The 17,364-nt window shown below is 33.8% G+C and overlaps 1 protein-coding gene across 2 annotated transcripts in view; it reads right to left on the bottom strand.

Annotated features, from left to right (window-relative positions):
• The window catches only part of LOC143240301 (unconventional myosin-Ic-like), a 110,018-nt gene that overhangs the window by 58,527 nt on the left and 34,127 nt on the right, over positions 1-17,364 (bottom strand). For both annotated transcript variants that reach the window (XM_076482524.1, XM_076482523.1), the window contains exons 4-5: positions 2,447-2,645; positions 347-427 (exon numbers count right to left, since the gene is read on the bottom strand). In XM_076482524.1, coding sequence (XP_076338639.1) covers positions 347-427; positions 2,447-2,645 — 280 coding nt within the window. The remainder of the gene's footprint in view (positions 1-346; positions 428-2,446; positions 2,646-17,364) is intronic.

Raw genomic sequence — 17,364 nt, 5'->3', positions numbered from 1 at the left:
CCCTAAAAAAAAACAGACGGGTAAACTAACAATAATACTAGTTTCTAAAAGAAGGTAGCTGGGTGAACTAAAATTGTTCTAATATCCCTGAAAGAAAAGAAACAAGCAAATCGTTCTAGCCACAAGTTATTTGATTAAATAAAAATTACAGAATAGCTGAAAAAAATTATGTTTTAACAAGGCATTGTTAGCAACTGAGAAAGTAAAAACATCAGAAAAATAATTTTGAAACATTACATTCATTATGAAAACAAGAAGAAAATAAATACAAGAAAAGAATAACTGACTCATTTAAGGATATCCTGAATTTAAATAAAAATGTTTTTTTTATTTTCTTCATTCTTACCAAGAAGCTGAATTCGATATCCATGTACTTGCCAAACCTGCTGGAATTATCATTACGATTGGTTTTTGCATTGCCAAAAGCCTACAACAATAATAATAAAAAGGAATATTAAACAAAGCTACACAAGTCTTTAAATTTATGATAGAACATTTATAATCAATAACATATCAAACATCCTATATCATGGCAACTATCTGTAATGGTAGCAATAGTTCATACTTTTATTTTATTAGTACAATTTTATTCACCACACAAGAAAAACTAAAACTGAACTTTTGAATCTCATTACTTCAGGGTATGACTGGGATACAAGTCAGATCACAGATTTGGATATTGTTGGAAAAATATTTTGAGAGGCATGAGGTCATGAGCAGAACAAGAACCACAAAGTAAAATAAATATATTATGCCTACCCTGGTTACTTTTAATTTTAAAATATTACAAGGTATTTATAAAAAGCATATTTTGCTAATTACAAATACAAAGCCTGTTGATTACAATTACAAGTAAAAAACTATTTTTTCACCTGAATGATAAAAAAATGGTAAAATTAAATTTCTTAATGAAGTATCACTTCAAAATTAAAGATAAAACAGTGAATTGTTATAACAACTAGCTGATGGCATCCATTAAGGAAGCAAAAACTGTATAAATAACTATGTTCCCATTCCAATGGATTGCCTATAATGCTTTGTGGAAGATGATAACTGACTTGTTTAACTGATTAAGTGCTTGTATCTATAAATCCAGAGCCAAATTCTACTAAGTGTAAATTTTCCCCTATTTCAGATTATTTTTATCTCTCTGGTTCATTATATTTCAAACACACATCTTAAAACAAAATACCCCATGTACACTGTCAGACAGTTTCCATTTCTCATTAAAAATTATGGTGATGAACTAGTGAACACTGGGAGGTGGAAACAAAATAATCTATAAAAAATGGAAATTGACTCAAGTCAGGGGCTTTTTATATCATCTCCTTTCTTGGGCACAAATCCAATAGTAAAGTAGCCCTTGTACACTATCAAACAGGTTTCAGTTACTATACTACAAATTACAGAAACTGAGTCAGCCAACTTTGATGATGGAAGCTAACACACACACAATGGTCTATCTTTGTAGTACGAATCACAGAAAAGAGAAACCACACAAAATTTTGTATATCTCGTAAAAATTTACAATTGAATAAAATTGGTTTAATTGTAAAGTATTATCAATGTTTATATGTTTACTGTTCTTTCAAACAATGATATTGGAAAGCGTATAGTACTAGAAACGTACCTAACAAATAATATCAAATATTTGATAAATTATATTAGATGTTTCACTTTCTGGAAAAAAATTATGTTACTGCATAATTATATACATATGTATACTGTTTGTTTATTTAAATGTTAAGCACAAAGTTACATAATGGGCTGTGTGCTCTGTCCACTGCAGGTATTTAAGTCCTATTTTCAATATTAGAAGTCTTCAGATTTACTGCTGCACAACCATGAGGACTATTATATATTACAATTTAAGAGAAGCATTTCAATTTAAAAATATTAACTTGTTATAGAATAGTCTGTAACTTTCATGTAATTGATTTGCATTTATGAAAAAGCTACAAATGCCATACCTAATTTCAAATTACTGAACACAGAGACAGCAGCCAGACAACAGCATCCTATCATCCATCATTCACATTAGGGGACTGACTGACACTCTTATAATGCACTGACAGATTAAAGTGCATACAATTATTTTTTTGTTATTGCATGGATTCAAACTCAGCATGCTAGCTGTAAAATTCAGAGCACTGCAACAGAACCTACTCTCACAACATGCGACTGATAATTTTGTTTAATAAAAACTACCAACTTATGGAAAAATAAATAAATTTAGTAATATATTTTGCCCTGGAAATTTTACAATAAACTAGATTTAAATTACAAAATTTTAAAAGTGTAATACTACAATAATAAAATAAAAAACCCTTAAAAATCTCAAAACTCTGACAAAGAGTAGTCAAAACACTCAAGATTTTAAGGCTTTTCTAATTATTGTGATTCAGGAAGCAATCTTACTTCAATAAATAACTAAATCCCACACTACCTCTAAGACAGGATTTGATTTTAAAAGCTTGTCTTTGACATGTTCCACCTGCTTTGCATGATAGCTAGCAGCAGCCAGGTAATGGAGTATTTTTTTTGAAGCTTCTGTTTTTCCTGCTCCACTTTCTCCAGATATCAGGATGCACTGGTCACAACATTCCTCCCGCATAAGTCTGTAGGCTGTGTCAGCAATTGCAAACCTAAAGAAAAATATATAAGAAACCATTGAGTGATAGTTGGAAAATAAGAGTTAAAATAGAATTCACAAACTCTTTGAGCTAATGTTTTTTATAAGTTTTCTGTTATTATTCTAATAAAGATAAAGTTGTATCTCATAACAGGGTATGAATTTAATGCAACAGATTATAAATTCTATTATTCATTGTGAGGTATTACATATCATGAATAAGAGATACTAGCTTAAAACAAATTACTTATTTTACCTATATTTTCCTAGAATTCACAGTTTAAGTTTCTATCAGATATGCTATAGTTCAGACGTGAAGAGCAAAAGCTATGACAGGTGACTGAAATCGTAGAGTATTTACTTACAGATTATTTCAAGAGCTGAACAAGGACTGTCAATAGAGGAAAAGATTTTAGTTGTTTATATTAGAGCAACTGATAATCTAAAGATAAATTTATAACACATGATCCAGATTAAAATAGTTTTGATTAAAGTTAATTTAGAATTAAATGTTTAATATATTTTTATTAAGACATTTATCCTCCATATCAAATTCGAAAGCAGTAGGATTCACAGATCGCCACTGTCCTGTCAGCTATTTGTATTTGATTGTTGTTATCTCCTTCACACAAGGGCTTGTCTCAATGGCTCATTCAAAATTTGTAGTAATTTTTTATTGTATCATGCAGCAGTCATATTTACCACGTGCAGGGTAAAGGTGAATTGCCTCCTTCCCAAACAACCCTGGAGAACCAAACTCCCAAGAAAAAGTGCTGTATTTGTACAGTTATACAAAAATTTAGGTTCACAGGAAGATTTAGTATATCATTGCTCCAGTTTCAATAACTTTAACAGTCATTTCCAAAATATACTCAAGAGCTTAATAAGTTGGTCAATACAATGACATTCAATCATTGGAAAGTGTATAGTTTCCTTTAATCTACATTAGCATTATAACTAGTTACACATACTCAATCGAGTATACTAGTACATATAAAATTTTTCACAAAGTTGAGTAATGTAAAATACAGAATCAACATTTATTTATATTTACACTATTACAGTATGACTAAACAACACTCCATTCAGTGTATTGTGTTCATAGACAAACTATTGGTGCGAGATTCCAATTGGCTATTCGTTTTCACTGGTTAAGAAACACTTTTTGACGTCTGGATTAATTAGAATGTACAGACTGCACTCAGGCTGATACAAATAACATTCTGCAAGCGCTAGTTTAACGGCCTCCAGCAAACAAGGAGTTTTAGAGTGAAAGTACCTCACGCAAACGTTAGTGATCTACAGTAATGAAGCAAGGTTCCAGGTATTCGTAAAGCAGGTCAGCGGCAGTACTTTCAGCGTCGCTTTTCTACGAAAGCGCGCTTTGTAAACACTACACTACATCCGGTATCTGATACCGAGCACTCTCTAACAAGATAACAGCGTTCTAGTAAAATAGAGAAATAGCCTAAAAATGGCGTTAGAGGTTCGACATTAATCAGACTGTACTTGTAATCTCGAGTCCTAGAAAATAACGCAGCTAAAGAACAGGACGCGATTTTCTAACCAGTTTCTCAACACGACGAGCTCATCAATAATGTCGGTGTTTTAAAGATACTTGTGTACATAAGAAAGCTTAAATAAATATATATGATGATAAACTTTCTTTAACAGATGTAATTTCTTTTGTTAATACAGATAATTATTTTGTAACAAACAAACACAGCATTTAGTCACATGAAATTGTTACGAGATACCGAGTACGTGTAGTAAAATTTGTTGAAGCAATAAAATTGGTTCCTGTTTTTGCAACGGTACAGTTAGTTTATTTATGTTAATATATAATAAAGTATACAAAAATGTAGTGCGATTATTTCTCTCTCTCTCTCTCTATATATATATATATAATGTGTGTGTGTGTGTTTGCCTGTTTGCTTGGTTTTGAATTTTGCGCAAAGCTATACGAGGGCTATCTGCGCTAGCCTTCCGTAATTTAGCAGTATAAGACTAGACGAAAGACACCTAGTTATCACTACCCACCGCCAACTCTTGGGTTACTATTTTACTAACGATTCTTTCTTAAACTTGCCCCCATCCCGCATGTAACAACGTTAGATAAATGTGATATTATATATGTCCCAAAATGCTTATACAAAAAAAAAAGTTGAATAACATTTTTATTATTTAAGATAACAACAGAATTCAAAACAAGTGAATGGTAATATCCAAAGATACATAAGATACAGATTAATACACAACTATACAAAAATCACTACATAAGCAGCCAAATCTTTCCAAGAATAACTTTTCTACAACTAAATGCTGGATTTATGACAGTTCCACGAATTAAGATTTGAATAAAAAGTATTTAAACTAAATTGTGCTATATAGTTCTACAAGGGCTAATAACCACAAGAATGGGATTTTTGCATGGTTTTTGCGTATTCATCCCTATGATATTTCTATACTTTTTTATACTGCCATCCCTAAATCATAATCAGTTTTGAAATTTTCATTTCTTGTTTTCCTTCCGTTTTATAAAAAAACGCTTAAGTAGGTTAATAACTGAACATCTGTTTTATTTTTAAATTCATTTGTGATATATATTGTAAATATAATATCAGTTTCTCTAATTTTGGATTGCATGTGGGACCAGTGAAGTTGGAATGGTTACTCCAAACTGGTGCAAATACCCTGGAGTGATAGAATGAAGTTGAAGGGATATCTATAGAAATCATGCCCTTCCAGCTTCACCCAAACTCACTGCAAGTGTAGACAAACAACTCCACTATACAATGTGTTATGTTAATTAATACTGAGAGCATCATACAGATTCCAAGCTATGAAGCATGATAATATACATACACACACGGCTGCCATGCTCGACCCTTCTGAAAATTGGAGAAAAGTAGACCACTATATAATTTATTATTTTGATAACTAATAAACTATTGCTTTAGAATTCAGAAATAAATAATATGTACACAGATCTGTTAGTTGCATAAATACTTAATATTCCTAATACCTCCAATATTAATTTCGACCATTCTTTCTTTATTTATTTTATTGAAATTGTCCCAGAAGACATGTTTGGGGAATTAAGTCACAAATGGTCGTTATATAAGAACAATTTGCACTATCATCTATCGACAAAAAATGAAACGGTTAATTATAAACATAGAAATAATATATGGTTATAAACTAAGCTCACTGTAAAGTAATAGTTTTCCTTATTATTTCCCCACAAAAATACATATAAAACTGAATAACATTACTATTAATATAAGCTGCGAAACATTAGATAATAGCAATTATGTGCTCAAACAAAATTAACTCAACTTTAGCAGTTACTTGTAAGCATCATAAATTAATACATTGAATGCAGGTCCTTTTTTTTTGCCCATCCTTGCACTACAGTGCTTAGTGGTATCTTCTGAATGCTCGCGAGTTTTAGTTAATTTAATTAATAAATTCTATGTTTCTTCCACCTTAAGCTATAATCAATTTAATTATACGTTCAAATTCTGAGAACACATCTTCTAACACAGATGAAGGGATGAATAAAACAGCATTACAAATACGAAGTTTTAGTTCCACAATATCCACTGGTTTGTTATAGTAGACTTTTGGTTTCAAACAGCCCCAAAGATACAGGTCGAAAGAGGTTAAATCGGTGGAACTGTTTAAGAGTTATTTTATTCAAAAGCAAGGTCTGCTCTTAAATGTGAAATAAACACATTCATAAACAATAATGATAAATAATGTGATAACAATAAAATTTAAAGCCTTCAAAAATATTTTGTTTTGAATTCTATTGTTACTTCAAATAATAAAAAAGTTATTTAACTTTAAGTTTACTATATTCATTTTACATATGTTATATGTATTCCGAACAATTATTTTTTAATATTAAATTTAAATACGTCATTGTCATGAATGAAAAACAAAGTTTTCTTAATTTCCAGGTGTTATATATATGTTAAGTAAACCGTGCGCTGTATTTTACTTGAATAAAGGGGTTACAAAAATATCGATAACATGATCAAGTAAAAGAAAGAATACAATTATATAATCCGTTACCATCGTGAAACATATACTGTTAAACCTGTTACCAGCTTGAGACTAAGTGTAAGAACATTGCTTTATTTTTTAAATATCGTACAGTTTAAGTTGTTGAATTAAGCACAAAGCTACACAATGGGCTATCTGTGCTCTGCCCATCACGGGTATCGAAACCCGGTTTTTAGCATTGCAAGTCCGCAGACTTACCGCTGAACCACTGGGGAGCTAAATAGCGTACAAATACTGTTGAAATTGCACACTAATTAATCTTTCTAGTAGCGTGGAACTAGATGCGATATACTGTTCTGTTTTGTTAGTAGTGTGCATGTAAATATGAGAATGGTTAATTCTGCTAAGAGCGTAAAGCCAAACGTGAGATAACAGGATGGTGGGCTCTGTTAACACCGTACAGATAGATATATGTACAACAACAGACTAATTAATTCTGTTCATAGTGTAAGCTGGAAGAGAAAATATCATTTGTATTTCTGTTAGCACCATACAGTTAGAAGTGACAAAATTAAGTTATACTAACATTGTGAAGATAAATTAGAAGTAACATATTGATTAATGGTCTATATTATTGCTTGAGCTGCAGTTAAAAGGACTGGTTACATTATTAGTTTTGCAACCATGAACTGATTACGTTATAACTTTATGTTTACAGGGTGGTCCGTAAGTCCCTACCCATCCATATATCTTATGTATCCAGTGTATCTGTGTGCTGTCCCTCATTCTCGCTGCATAATATTATGCAACGCCATGTTCTGTGAGACACAATACGCTCTTTAAGTGTAAATGGGCTTACATCGGCCATATTTCTCTGAAAAAAAAAGAAACAAATTTATAATGCATGCGTAATTGAATATAACATAATAACAAATGGATGGGTAGTCACCCTGTAGACCACAACATTTCTTTACTAAACGTTTTATAGAACAAGGACAAGTTATCTTCACAGTTATGACAAACCTACTGTTACATAAAGCAGGATTAATGTGTTGTTTCATTACAAATTATTACATAATGAGACAGCTTATCATCTTAGTCTCTACGATTCCAAATACTGTTTAAAACTGCAGGTTCAAGAATCGTATCAATTTTTTTTTGTCAAGATAGGTCAAGTTGCAATTTTTATTTGAATGTGAAAGTCCTATCATAATGCTATCTAACGAGAAAGAAAAAAGTGCAGTTAAAACCATACACGTTTGGATTTATACATCTCAGAATAACACAGCTGGTGTACAATACATAGTTAGCTTTTCTCATTATCAGTACCAACTTGTGATTATGTTATTTGCACTTAAATACAACAAATAAGAAAACAGTATGTTTTAAAAAATTAACTTCAATACACTTAATCCATGCTAAACAAATATTAGGCAGAAAAATAAATAAAATGAATTATAACATTGAAATTTACTATACTACAAAGAATACAGACAGAATGTGTAAATTATTGTTCCCGTTCATTCAAGCACATAACCGTCAACTAATACATTAATTAAATGTTTTAAATCTCACAAACTACGACTCTTTTGAAGTACCTATTGATTATAGTTACCTATATACAAGACAATGAATTTGAAAAATTCTACGCAAGGCTATAAAAGAGCTATCTGCACGTAACCGTTCCTAATAAGTATAGGGAAGGAAATTAGTCCATAGCATGTGTGTTTCCTTATAACAAAGCCACATCGGGTTATCTGCCGAGTCCACATAGGGGAATTGAACCCCTGATTGTAAATCCGTAGACTTACCGCTGCACTAGCGAGGGACTAATCAATAGCACCAACTGTTAATGCTTGGGTTACTCTTATCAAATAGTAGGTAGGATTCGACAGTCACTCTCTAAACGCACCCATGGCCTCAAAATGTGGAGCGTGTTTTCAAAGTAATAAGTAGCAAACCACTATGCTCTAAAGTCTAAACTCTTGGACTAACGGTACTAGTGCGCTAACTACGAATGCACGCCAAGTCCATAGTAATAAATGAATATTAAGCTGAAAAATGGCCTTCAAGTAAATGACGCTTTTGTCGTTAAAACAGTAAAGAATGATGTAACGTATCTTTATTACTTAAGCACATCTTTTGGAGTGTGTTATTGTATTATATAGCATATTCTTATATTTTCCTGACAATAAAGTTTTACAAGTGAAAAATGTTTAAATAAGAAAATAAGAAGTAGAAATGGAAGCATCAAGAAGTAAACAAGATAGGAACTGGTAGCATAACATTACAATAGTTGGTGGTATTTTTACACGGCGCAACCTCTCAAAGTAGGTGTGGTAATAGTTCCGTCCATGCCTGTTTCGTGTGCTTTTATAACAATTCCAAAGTTTAAACTAAATGAAAGATTTAGGTAACTAAATTTCTCTGTTGTAAGCGTTAATAAAACATATAAGTGCATTATATCATAAGGATGGACAGGTGTGTAGTCATACTTTGACTACTGGAGGCATTATAGCTATATGGTTGTTAAGATTAGTATCAAAATTACCGATTTTTCAAATTGTTAAGTATTTAGAAAGGATTAGCTACTAATAAGACTCAATTCAAGTTCAAAGTAAAACATGGAGTAGCTACGAGCATAGTTGTGGTTACATCTACTATGAGGTTGCACCGTGTCAAAAACCACCCAGTGTTGGAATGCTATCCTCTCATTCCTGCCTTCTTTCATTACTTCCTGGTGTTCATTCTGCTACTTCATAATATTTAATTTAGTTATTCTTATACTTGTCCTAGGCCCGGCACGGGTAGGTGGTTAAGGTGCTCGACTGTAATCTGAGGGTCGCGGTATCGAATCCCCGTCGCACCAAACATGCTCGCCCTTTCAGCCGTGGAGCATTATAATGTCACGGTCAAAGAGTAGCCTAAGAAATGACTAGCTGCTTTACGCTGCTAAATTAGAGACGGCTAACGCGGATAGCTCTTGCATTGTTTTGCAGGAAATTTAAAGACAAACACATGCTTGTCTCATAGTTGTTGGTTGTTGTTTTTTTTAATATCAAGTATCGAGAGTAACTAAGCTTTAGGTTTATCCTTTTCAATTTTCTTAGTGCTAAGTCTCGAGGGATTTGTGGGATAGGTTTATCCTATTTGTAGCTTTACTTAGCGCTATCCCTCGACATTTCATGGCTTTTGCTATTTGTTTTAAGTACTTAAAAAGTTTTGTTTGCAGTATGTTTTGATTGGCGCTGCTCATCTGACCAATTTGTACTAAAAGTACTACCCTATTTAGGATGTATTATAATATTTGTCTCCACAGAGAAACTGATAATCTTCTATTCTTCTTCTTCCACTCCTTCATTTTTTGGCAAACTGACTTTAAACTTTGTTGTCCAATTTGCCCAATAAAAATTCACTATATTTAGTTAGAACATAAATCTACAGAGTCTAAACAGTCCACGTTTTTGAAAAAAATATTTTTGATAAAGCTGCAAGCTGACCAGCTAACCTGAAGGTTACCTAGGAATGTCGAAATATTGTTCTCTTTTATTAATAAGTGTTAACACTCACAGCAGCTGTCTTGAGATTCACTATTTTTTATTTATACCCTTCTAAGCATTTTATGAGATAAAAAGAAACCCATCAAAATGTTTATAAATCAAATAAATATAAATGTTTATGCACACAACACATTGACATAAAGTTGGATCTGTCCATTTTGAAGTCTTTTAAGGGGGGACCAAAACTCACAGAAAAGCATTTTTTTTGGGGGGTTGCCCAATTTACATTGGATTTGGTACAAATATTTTTTTCTATATATAGGTTCCAAACGTGGTAGACTCGACCATAATTATAAGGGGTTAAGATGCCACCAAAAATATAATTTTAGGTTGCATTTTTTACAATTAATCTGTTGTATTTTGGGTGATATATATGGAATTTGGGTCAAAGATACCTTCTTACAAGTCCCAGGTAACGATACAGAAATTTTTCGATTTTTCTGCATTTCTCACGATTTTATAGTGTCAAAAATTGCCATGTTGGGATTCTGTGGCGAAGACATGTTGCATTCGCGCGTGAATGTTGGCATCTTTAATTTATAATGATACTTTATAAAGTATATTATATTTTAAAGTTTCGTGTTTATTTCTACTAAATTTTCTACCATTAACTATAGTTGTTATATAAACATCTACATAGCCTTCATTATAAAATATGAAAAATTACTAAGTAGAAAAAAAATTCTCAAGTGCAAAAATTAAAAAAAAGAGGATAATCTGGAGTTTTCATTTCTCAGTTTTCCAACATTACATCAGAATATAACACTCAATCAGACTATTTAACAACGACAAATGTTTGTCGTGTAGCGTTACCTTTATCATGCGCGAACCTGAATTTACCTCATAGGGGTAATATATAGTTTGAGCATTGCTACTTCGACAATATTATCGTTACTAATACGGAAGTGTGGTAGCCAAATGCGTCTGTGAACCAACACGTCAATAATGCTTGGTCTCAATTTTATTTTTTATTGGTTGATATGTATGAATAGTTAACAATATTTCTCAACAACTACAACATAAAAAACCACTTAACACGAGTTTATCTTCATACACACCCAAGTTAGGAATACAAGACCACACAGCAAAAAAAAAAAAAAAAAAAAAGGGGGAGAAAATACAAGAGAACTGGAAATAAATCACGTGCATATGTGTTGTAATCTTTAGAAGCAAGGCTGTTCTTACTTCGAACCACTGCGATATTCTAACACACGCTAGTGAGGAGTTGCTATAAAATGTTTATCAGTTAATTGTGAAACACGATGGGTAGGCAGAGATGATATTCGTACACTCCAATACTAGCCTAGAAAGTATACAAATCTCTGAAGTCCATTGCAAAGGCAACATACTCAAGAAAATCAATGGAACAAGTCACGTTACGACGCGAAATCAATTGCTGCCAAAAGGCATAATTTCAGATTTATGGCCAATCTTGTGATATACCACGATTTAATACACGAGTTCAAACTCTTGAACAAGCAATTGCAAGATAATTTTCAACTACATAAGTTTGTTTGTTTGTTTATTGTTTATTTTTTGAATTTCGTGCAAAACTACCACATGGTTGAGGCGGCACTGAGACGTAGTTAACCTTAACCACGTCTTCAACCGTCTTAATGCAGAAAAGCTGAGTTCACATTCGCAGCTGGATACTGGACATACAAGCAAACTTTTCATGAAAAGAAATACTTCACTAAACATCTGCTGGCTTGTTTCATGCATTTTACAGTAAGCATCCTTCGCACCTTTCAGAGACACTGCTTTTGTTGTTCCTTTGAACATGGGCAACTGAAACTCGAGCCGTTGTGCAGAGATTTCTGGATAGAAGTTTATAACCGAGTTGTCAATCTTGCCAGATGTGATCATGTTCTCAAGTACCAGATATTGCCTCAAGTCATTGTTGTCTGCATTGAATTTAGTGGTCAAATGTTCTTTGACTGCGTCCACAAATTCAAAATATTGGCTTCTGTAGTAATCTCAAGCTGTTGCAGAAAGATGTGCTGAGTCATCACCTGTGATCCTTCTGGGGGGGTCTGCGAATGCGTGGTAGTTCAACAGGCACCAGATCTAGGGAAGTTACCTTTTTATCAGCTTCATCAAATATCTTGTTGTAATTTTCCTCTATTCGCAATACCCGTAATTGCTCAACTGTCATTGCAGATGCTTCAATCATGCCAGATACTGTCACTGATTTTGCTTGGAATGCACAGTTTAGTTCCTCTAATGCAGCTAATGGATGCTGACCCATCAACAATCCTAAAACTGACTTTCCTTTGTCAAATCTGTCCAGCAGACCTTGTGCTTTCACTGCTACATCAGATATTTCATTTGCTAATTCAGACAAAGAATCAACAATGTCACTGTAGTGATCATTAGCACATGTAATTCCAGATAGGTGGCACAACCAGCGTGTTGAACACAGTGGGTGGATGTATTTAACTGAACCATTGTGGCTGTCTGACGATACAATATTTTCAAAGATTGTCTTGCATATTTGCGTGACCTCTGAAGCAAGACACCAAGTTCATGTACCCACTGGATAGAATCTCGAACACATTCACAAGCTTCAAATGCATGTTGCATTATTAAATTAAGCCTTGTGTGTTCCGCAGTGAAACAACAAAGCTGACGGTTGCTTCTCTTTTATTTTTGCCTGGCATCCACTGTACGCACCACTCATGTTAGCGGCTTAATCATTAGTTTGTGCTCTTAATCCTGACAGTGGTAAATTGAGTCTAGTCAGTACATCAAGTATAGTCGAGGATATTGTTTCACCAGTTGTATTGGAAACACTGCATAAACCAAGAAATGTCTCATGGACGTCAAGGTTCTCATCTACGTATCGTACACATATTGCTTCCTATTCGGCACCTGTAGCATCTTGAGTGTCATCAACCATTAATGCAAAGAATTTACTTTACTGCACTTCGTGTGCTATGTTCCTCAGTATTTGATGGCTAAAAATCTTCATTATTTCATTCTGAGCCTGGGGTGATGTGAATGTGGTTTTCTTTAACAAGTAGGACATCAACTGAGGATCTTCCTCTTCCAGGAGCTTCGTTAACTGCAGGAAGTTCCCCTCCGTATCAGTATATCCACCTAATGCTAAACCCTGATGCAGTAAGAAACTTAAACTTCTGAATATTTTGGCTAGACTTCTTTTGCATTCTTCCTGCTGCTTCATTTTTCCATCACGTAGTTGGACAGTCACTGGAGTTACATCAAGTGAACATTCTGGAGATATAGCAAGTCTGTGCTGAGAGGAGGACTGGTTTTCGTTGAATTTCTGTTTTGCCTTTTTCCAGTTGCAAAAACCGGTGGATATGAAGGTATACGCCACTGGCCTCTCCAATTTACCTGTAAAAAGGCCTCTATTTTCCGCCTTGGCACAATGAAAGCATATGACTTTTTGAGTCTGACTGGGAACTCATCAAACCACTTGCCCTAGAAGTTGATATTTTGCTTTCTGTCGTGGTATTAGTTGTGCATCTGGATGGTATGGCTTTCCACACGGTATCTGTGGAGTGTCAGATTTTTCATTACTGCACAAACTTGTTTCACAACTATCTGATGGTTCATGATGTGCAATAGTTGCACAAGCATTTTAAGACTCGACCTCTGATGAACGTGGTATTTCCTCTGTATAGCAAGTTTCTATTCCTTTGCTCAGATTGTTAGATTATCTGCATCTGTATTGTCACTTGTAGTACTAGTAACTGGCTTGCAGTACTGTCTAATATGGGAAAGTTTCAGACGCTAGCTTGTCATAATTGGAATGTTTCCCAGATGACTCAACAGGCTAAAATACAGTCTTTATTGAAAAACTCTAACGTATAACGAACGAAGATAGAACAGTCGAATGCGCGAACCTCACAGTGACTACAGAGCCGACTGACCGGCTGGGCATCGCTGGGACAATAATGTGTGCTAATTACAACACAAATAATTACAAGTTTCTCGAAAAAATACTTAAACAATTACAAATATATTATATTCCTGTTAAAGCTCATCAAAAGGCAAACACGTTATGATATAATGTCTATATGTATGTCTGTTAAATAAAAACACCTAAACAAAAACTACCAATACAATTCGCGTAGAGGCTTCAGGCCGTTGAAAACGCTCCTTTTGTGTTCTAATTATACAAGAAAATACAATATTTTTACTATCTATGACAAGAGAATATATTGTTCTTTTACCATAAAGCACCAGCACTTTATTAGAGGGTGGTGATAATCTGAAATTTCATGGATTAATGAGGGCCACGAACACAGGTCTAATGATCCCTGTTATAAAATCGAGGCTCAGACTAAAGGGAGTGGAGGGGGGTGATGTAGGGCGCGTTTGCATCCAAGCGGTCCGAACCCTTCGTTAACTGTACACTAAACGTACACTATGGTCAGTGGCTTCGGCAGCTAAAGAGAGTAAGGCGTTCGACAATAAAAAACGGCTAGACATGCATAAGAACAAATGGCGTAGGAAAACCGCACAATATACACATAATATTGATGCAGCTACAAGCTACAAATGGCCTGCCAGATCTAGATCACAGGAGTTTACGTTTGGGAGTAATATTTTCGAATTTCATGTTCTGTTCAATCTGTTGTGATGAAAATTTTACTTAATCTTACACTACGTACAAGAAGTAGATAGATTCTGTGATAGTGCTTGCAAGCCTTGCATTATACTCAGGCCTACGGACTCGTACTTACGAACTATCGCTTAGATCGAAAAGCTCAGAAGCACGCCTATATTAAAGATGTACATTTCGGCTACTGAAAAAGCCAATATCTAGGCCTAATTGTGCAGTTCGATTGGTAAGAACACGAGAACCACAAGAACAAACACACAATTTATAGGCCTGTGATGCAATAAAACAATTCAACAGACCAAACTGTAAGGGGAGGGATGATTGTATGCACCATACCCCCACCTAAAATGAAGGGGGGATGTATCTCCCCAGGATCTACGCCCCCGCTTCTCTTGCTATGCTTCTCCTAGTTGATAATATCTGTTGTGGTGAGAATAGAACTGTAAAGCGTAGCGTTTAGTATTCCTTCCAGTACAATAGAAAATTTTCGATTTTCAGAAAAAGTACAGAATATACAAATTTCAAAAATGAAAATTTGTATGTTTTGTTTTTCAGGAAGCTCAAATGATAAAAGATGTTTTATAAAATTGTTTTCAAGTTTTTAAAAGTGTAAACAACCCTGCATGGTCACCAAACCTGCTCACACTTTCAGCTGTGGAGGTGTTACAATTTAACAGTCAATCTCACTGTTCATTGGTGAAACAGTAGTCCAAGAATTGGCGTTGGGTAGTGCTGACTAGTTGCTTTCCCTCTAGTCTTTCACAGCTAAAGTTAGTCTTAGAGCTTTGCATCACAGAACCCAAATCAATATCAACATTTACTCTCAAAAATTTTAATTTCGTGAAAGTTTTTAAATGTTTGGCAATGTTTGGTTCTGTTTCGAAAAAAAATATTTTGAAATCGTTATCACACAAAAATCAGTAAGTTTTAACTTGAAATGGACATCCAGAATTAGCTGATTCAACTGTCGTCCAATTGTAGATCTAAACTAACGTGTTGACTGCTGCTGTATTATTTGAATTGACTGTATTCTAGACACAAGTTACACAAAATATATGACAAGGACCATTCTTTTCACTTCAGATTAAAGATGGCGAATTTATTATCAATGTGTATTTCTTCTGATTTCTGCCGCTGAAAGACACAAGTAGTGCCAGTATGACTAATACTATTTTCAACAAAAATGGTGCAGTCCTCTAAAACGTACAAAGTCAAGGATATGACAATGGAGCCAACATAAAAAGTACAATGGCATTCAAAAACGAATTAGATTCAAATCCTAAATATGTGTTTGCACTCCGAATGTCATGTTGAACAATGCACTTTACTATTTTACTAGATATATTTTTGTTTTCAATTGAACCAAAGTCCTAAATTTACTTTTCGGTTTCAACTCATCCTTGGGGAATTGCTGCAAAATATTTCCCAGCTACTTGTAAAATAACCGAGTGAAAGGTAATACGAAAGTAAAGACAATGCTGTTAATATACTCCGATACTAGCTGGGAAAAGTCTACAAACCTTCATTCAGTATGTACTACAGAGGCAATGCTCTCACAAGAATTACTAAAACAAATCACGTTACGAAGCGAAAGCAATTGCTACAAAAATGTAAAGTTTCAAATTTATGGCCAATTTTATGGTACTAAATAACTTGGTCCATGAGATCAACGTTGCTAACAAGCAACTGCAAGATTATATTTAACTATACAATAACAATTTGTTTTCCCGTTCTTTATACTTAGTAGAACAGTTTGCAAACCTTTAAATCGGTTCATCATGTGACAAAGTATTTGTTATCAGTGCTACAGAACTGCGTAGTGAATTTCAGGTCCTCTCACTGGAAATGACGGAAAAAACTTCGTAAATTGTTTTGGATTGAACGTGTAATAATAAACTAGGACCGTTGTTATACCACACCTTTCAAACTGACAACTCCTCCGACTTTTCAGATCATTATTGCTAGTGTGAAAAAAAACTTTTCCAAAAACAAATTTATATATCTACCCGAAACCAACCATAAGAGAAACAAAAATAGTTGAATTGACAACAATTTCGATCGAATATGAAACTGCTTAGAAACTAGGTTGAAACAAGAAGTGTGAAATTTAACCACAATGAAAGCAAGAAAAACAGATCTTTGAACTGGCATGACAGTCACGTTCTGACATTTACTGTTACCTTTCCTTATGTTTCAAAAAATAAATAAATGTTACTTGTTATCTTGCGGCTTTATTATACAATGAAAGTAAAACTGAAAGTGGGGTGAGGCAAATTGAAATATTTCTTAAGGCGGAAAAATACGTAATGTCAGACCTGTTACTGGCGTGTCCGTTATAAAACTAAACACTGGTAAAAAGAGCGTTTCAAACAATCCTTCGTGATGGTACACAATCCCGGTGTAACGAGTACTACACCATTGATGATTAAGAAAACAGGTAAAAGCGAATTACTCGTTGATTTTATATGTATTCAATAAACAAAGCTTTATTGTAATGGTAAAAGATCTTTTTAGAAGCGTTTAATAATATTCTTAAAATGTACATTTCATCACACGTAGTATCCTAATAT

The sequence above is a fragment of the Tachypleus tridentatus genome, chromosome 13, assembly GCF_004210375.1.
Source record: "Tachypleus tridentatus isolate NWPU-2018 chromosome 13, ASM421037v1, whole genome shotgun sequence".
NCBI classification, from domain to species: Eukaryota; Metazoa; Arthropoda; class Merostomata; order Xiphosura; family Limulidae; genus Tachypleus; species Tachypleus tridentatus.
This window is presented reverse-complemented; position numbering and strand designations above follow the sequence as displayed.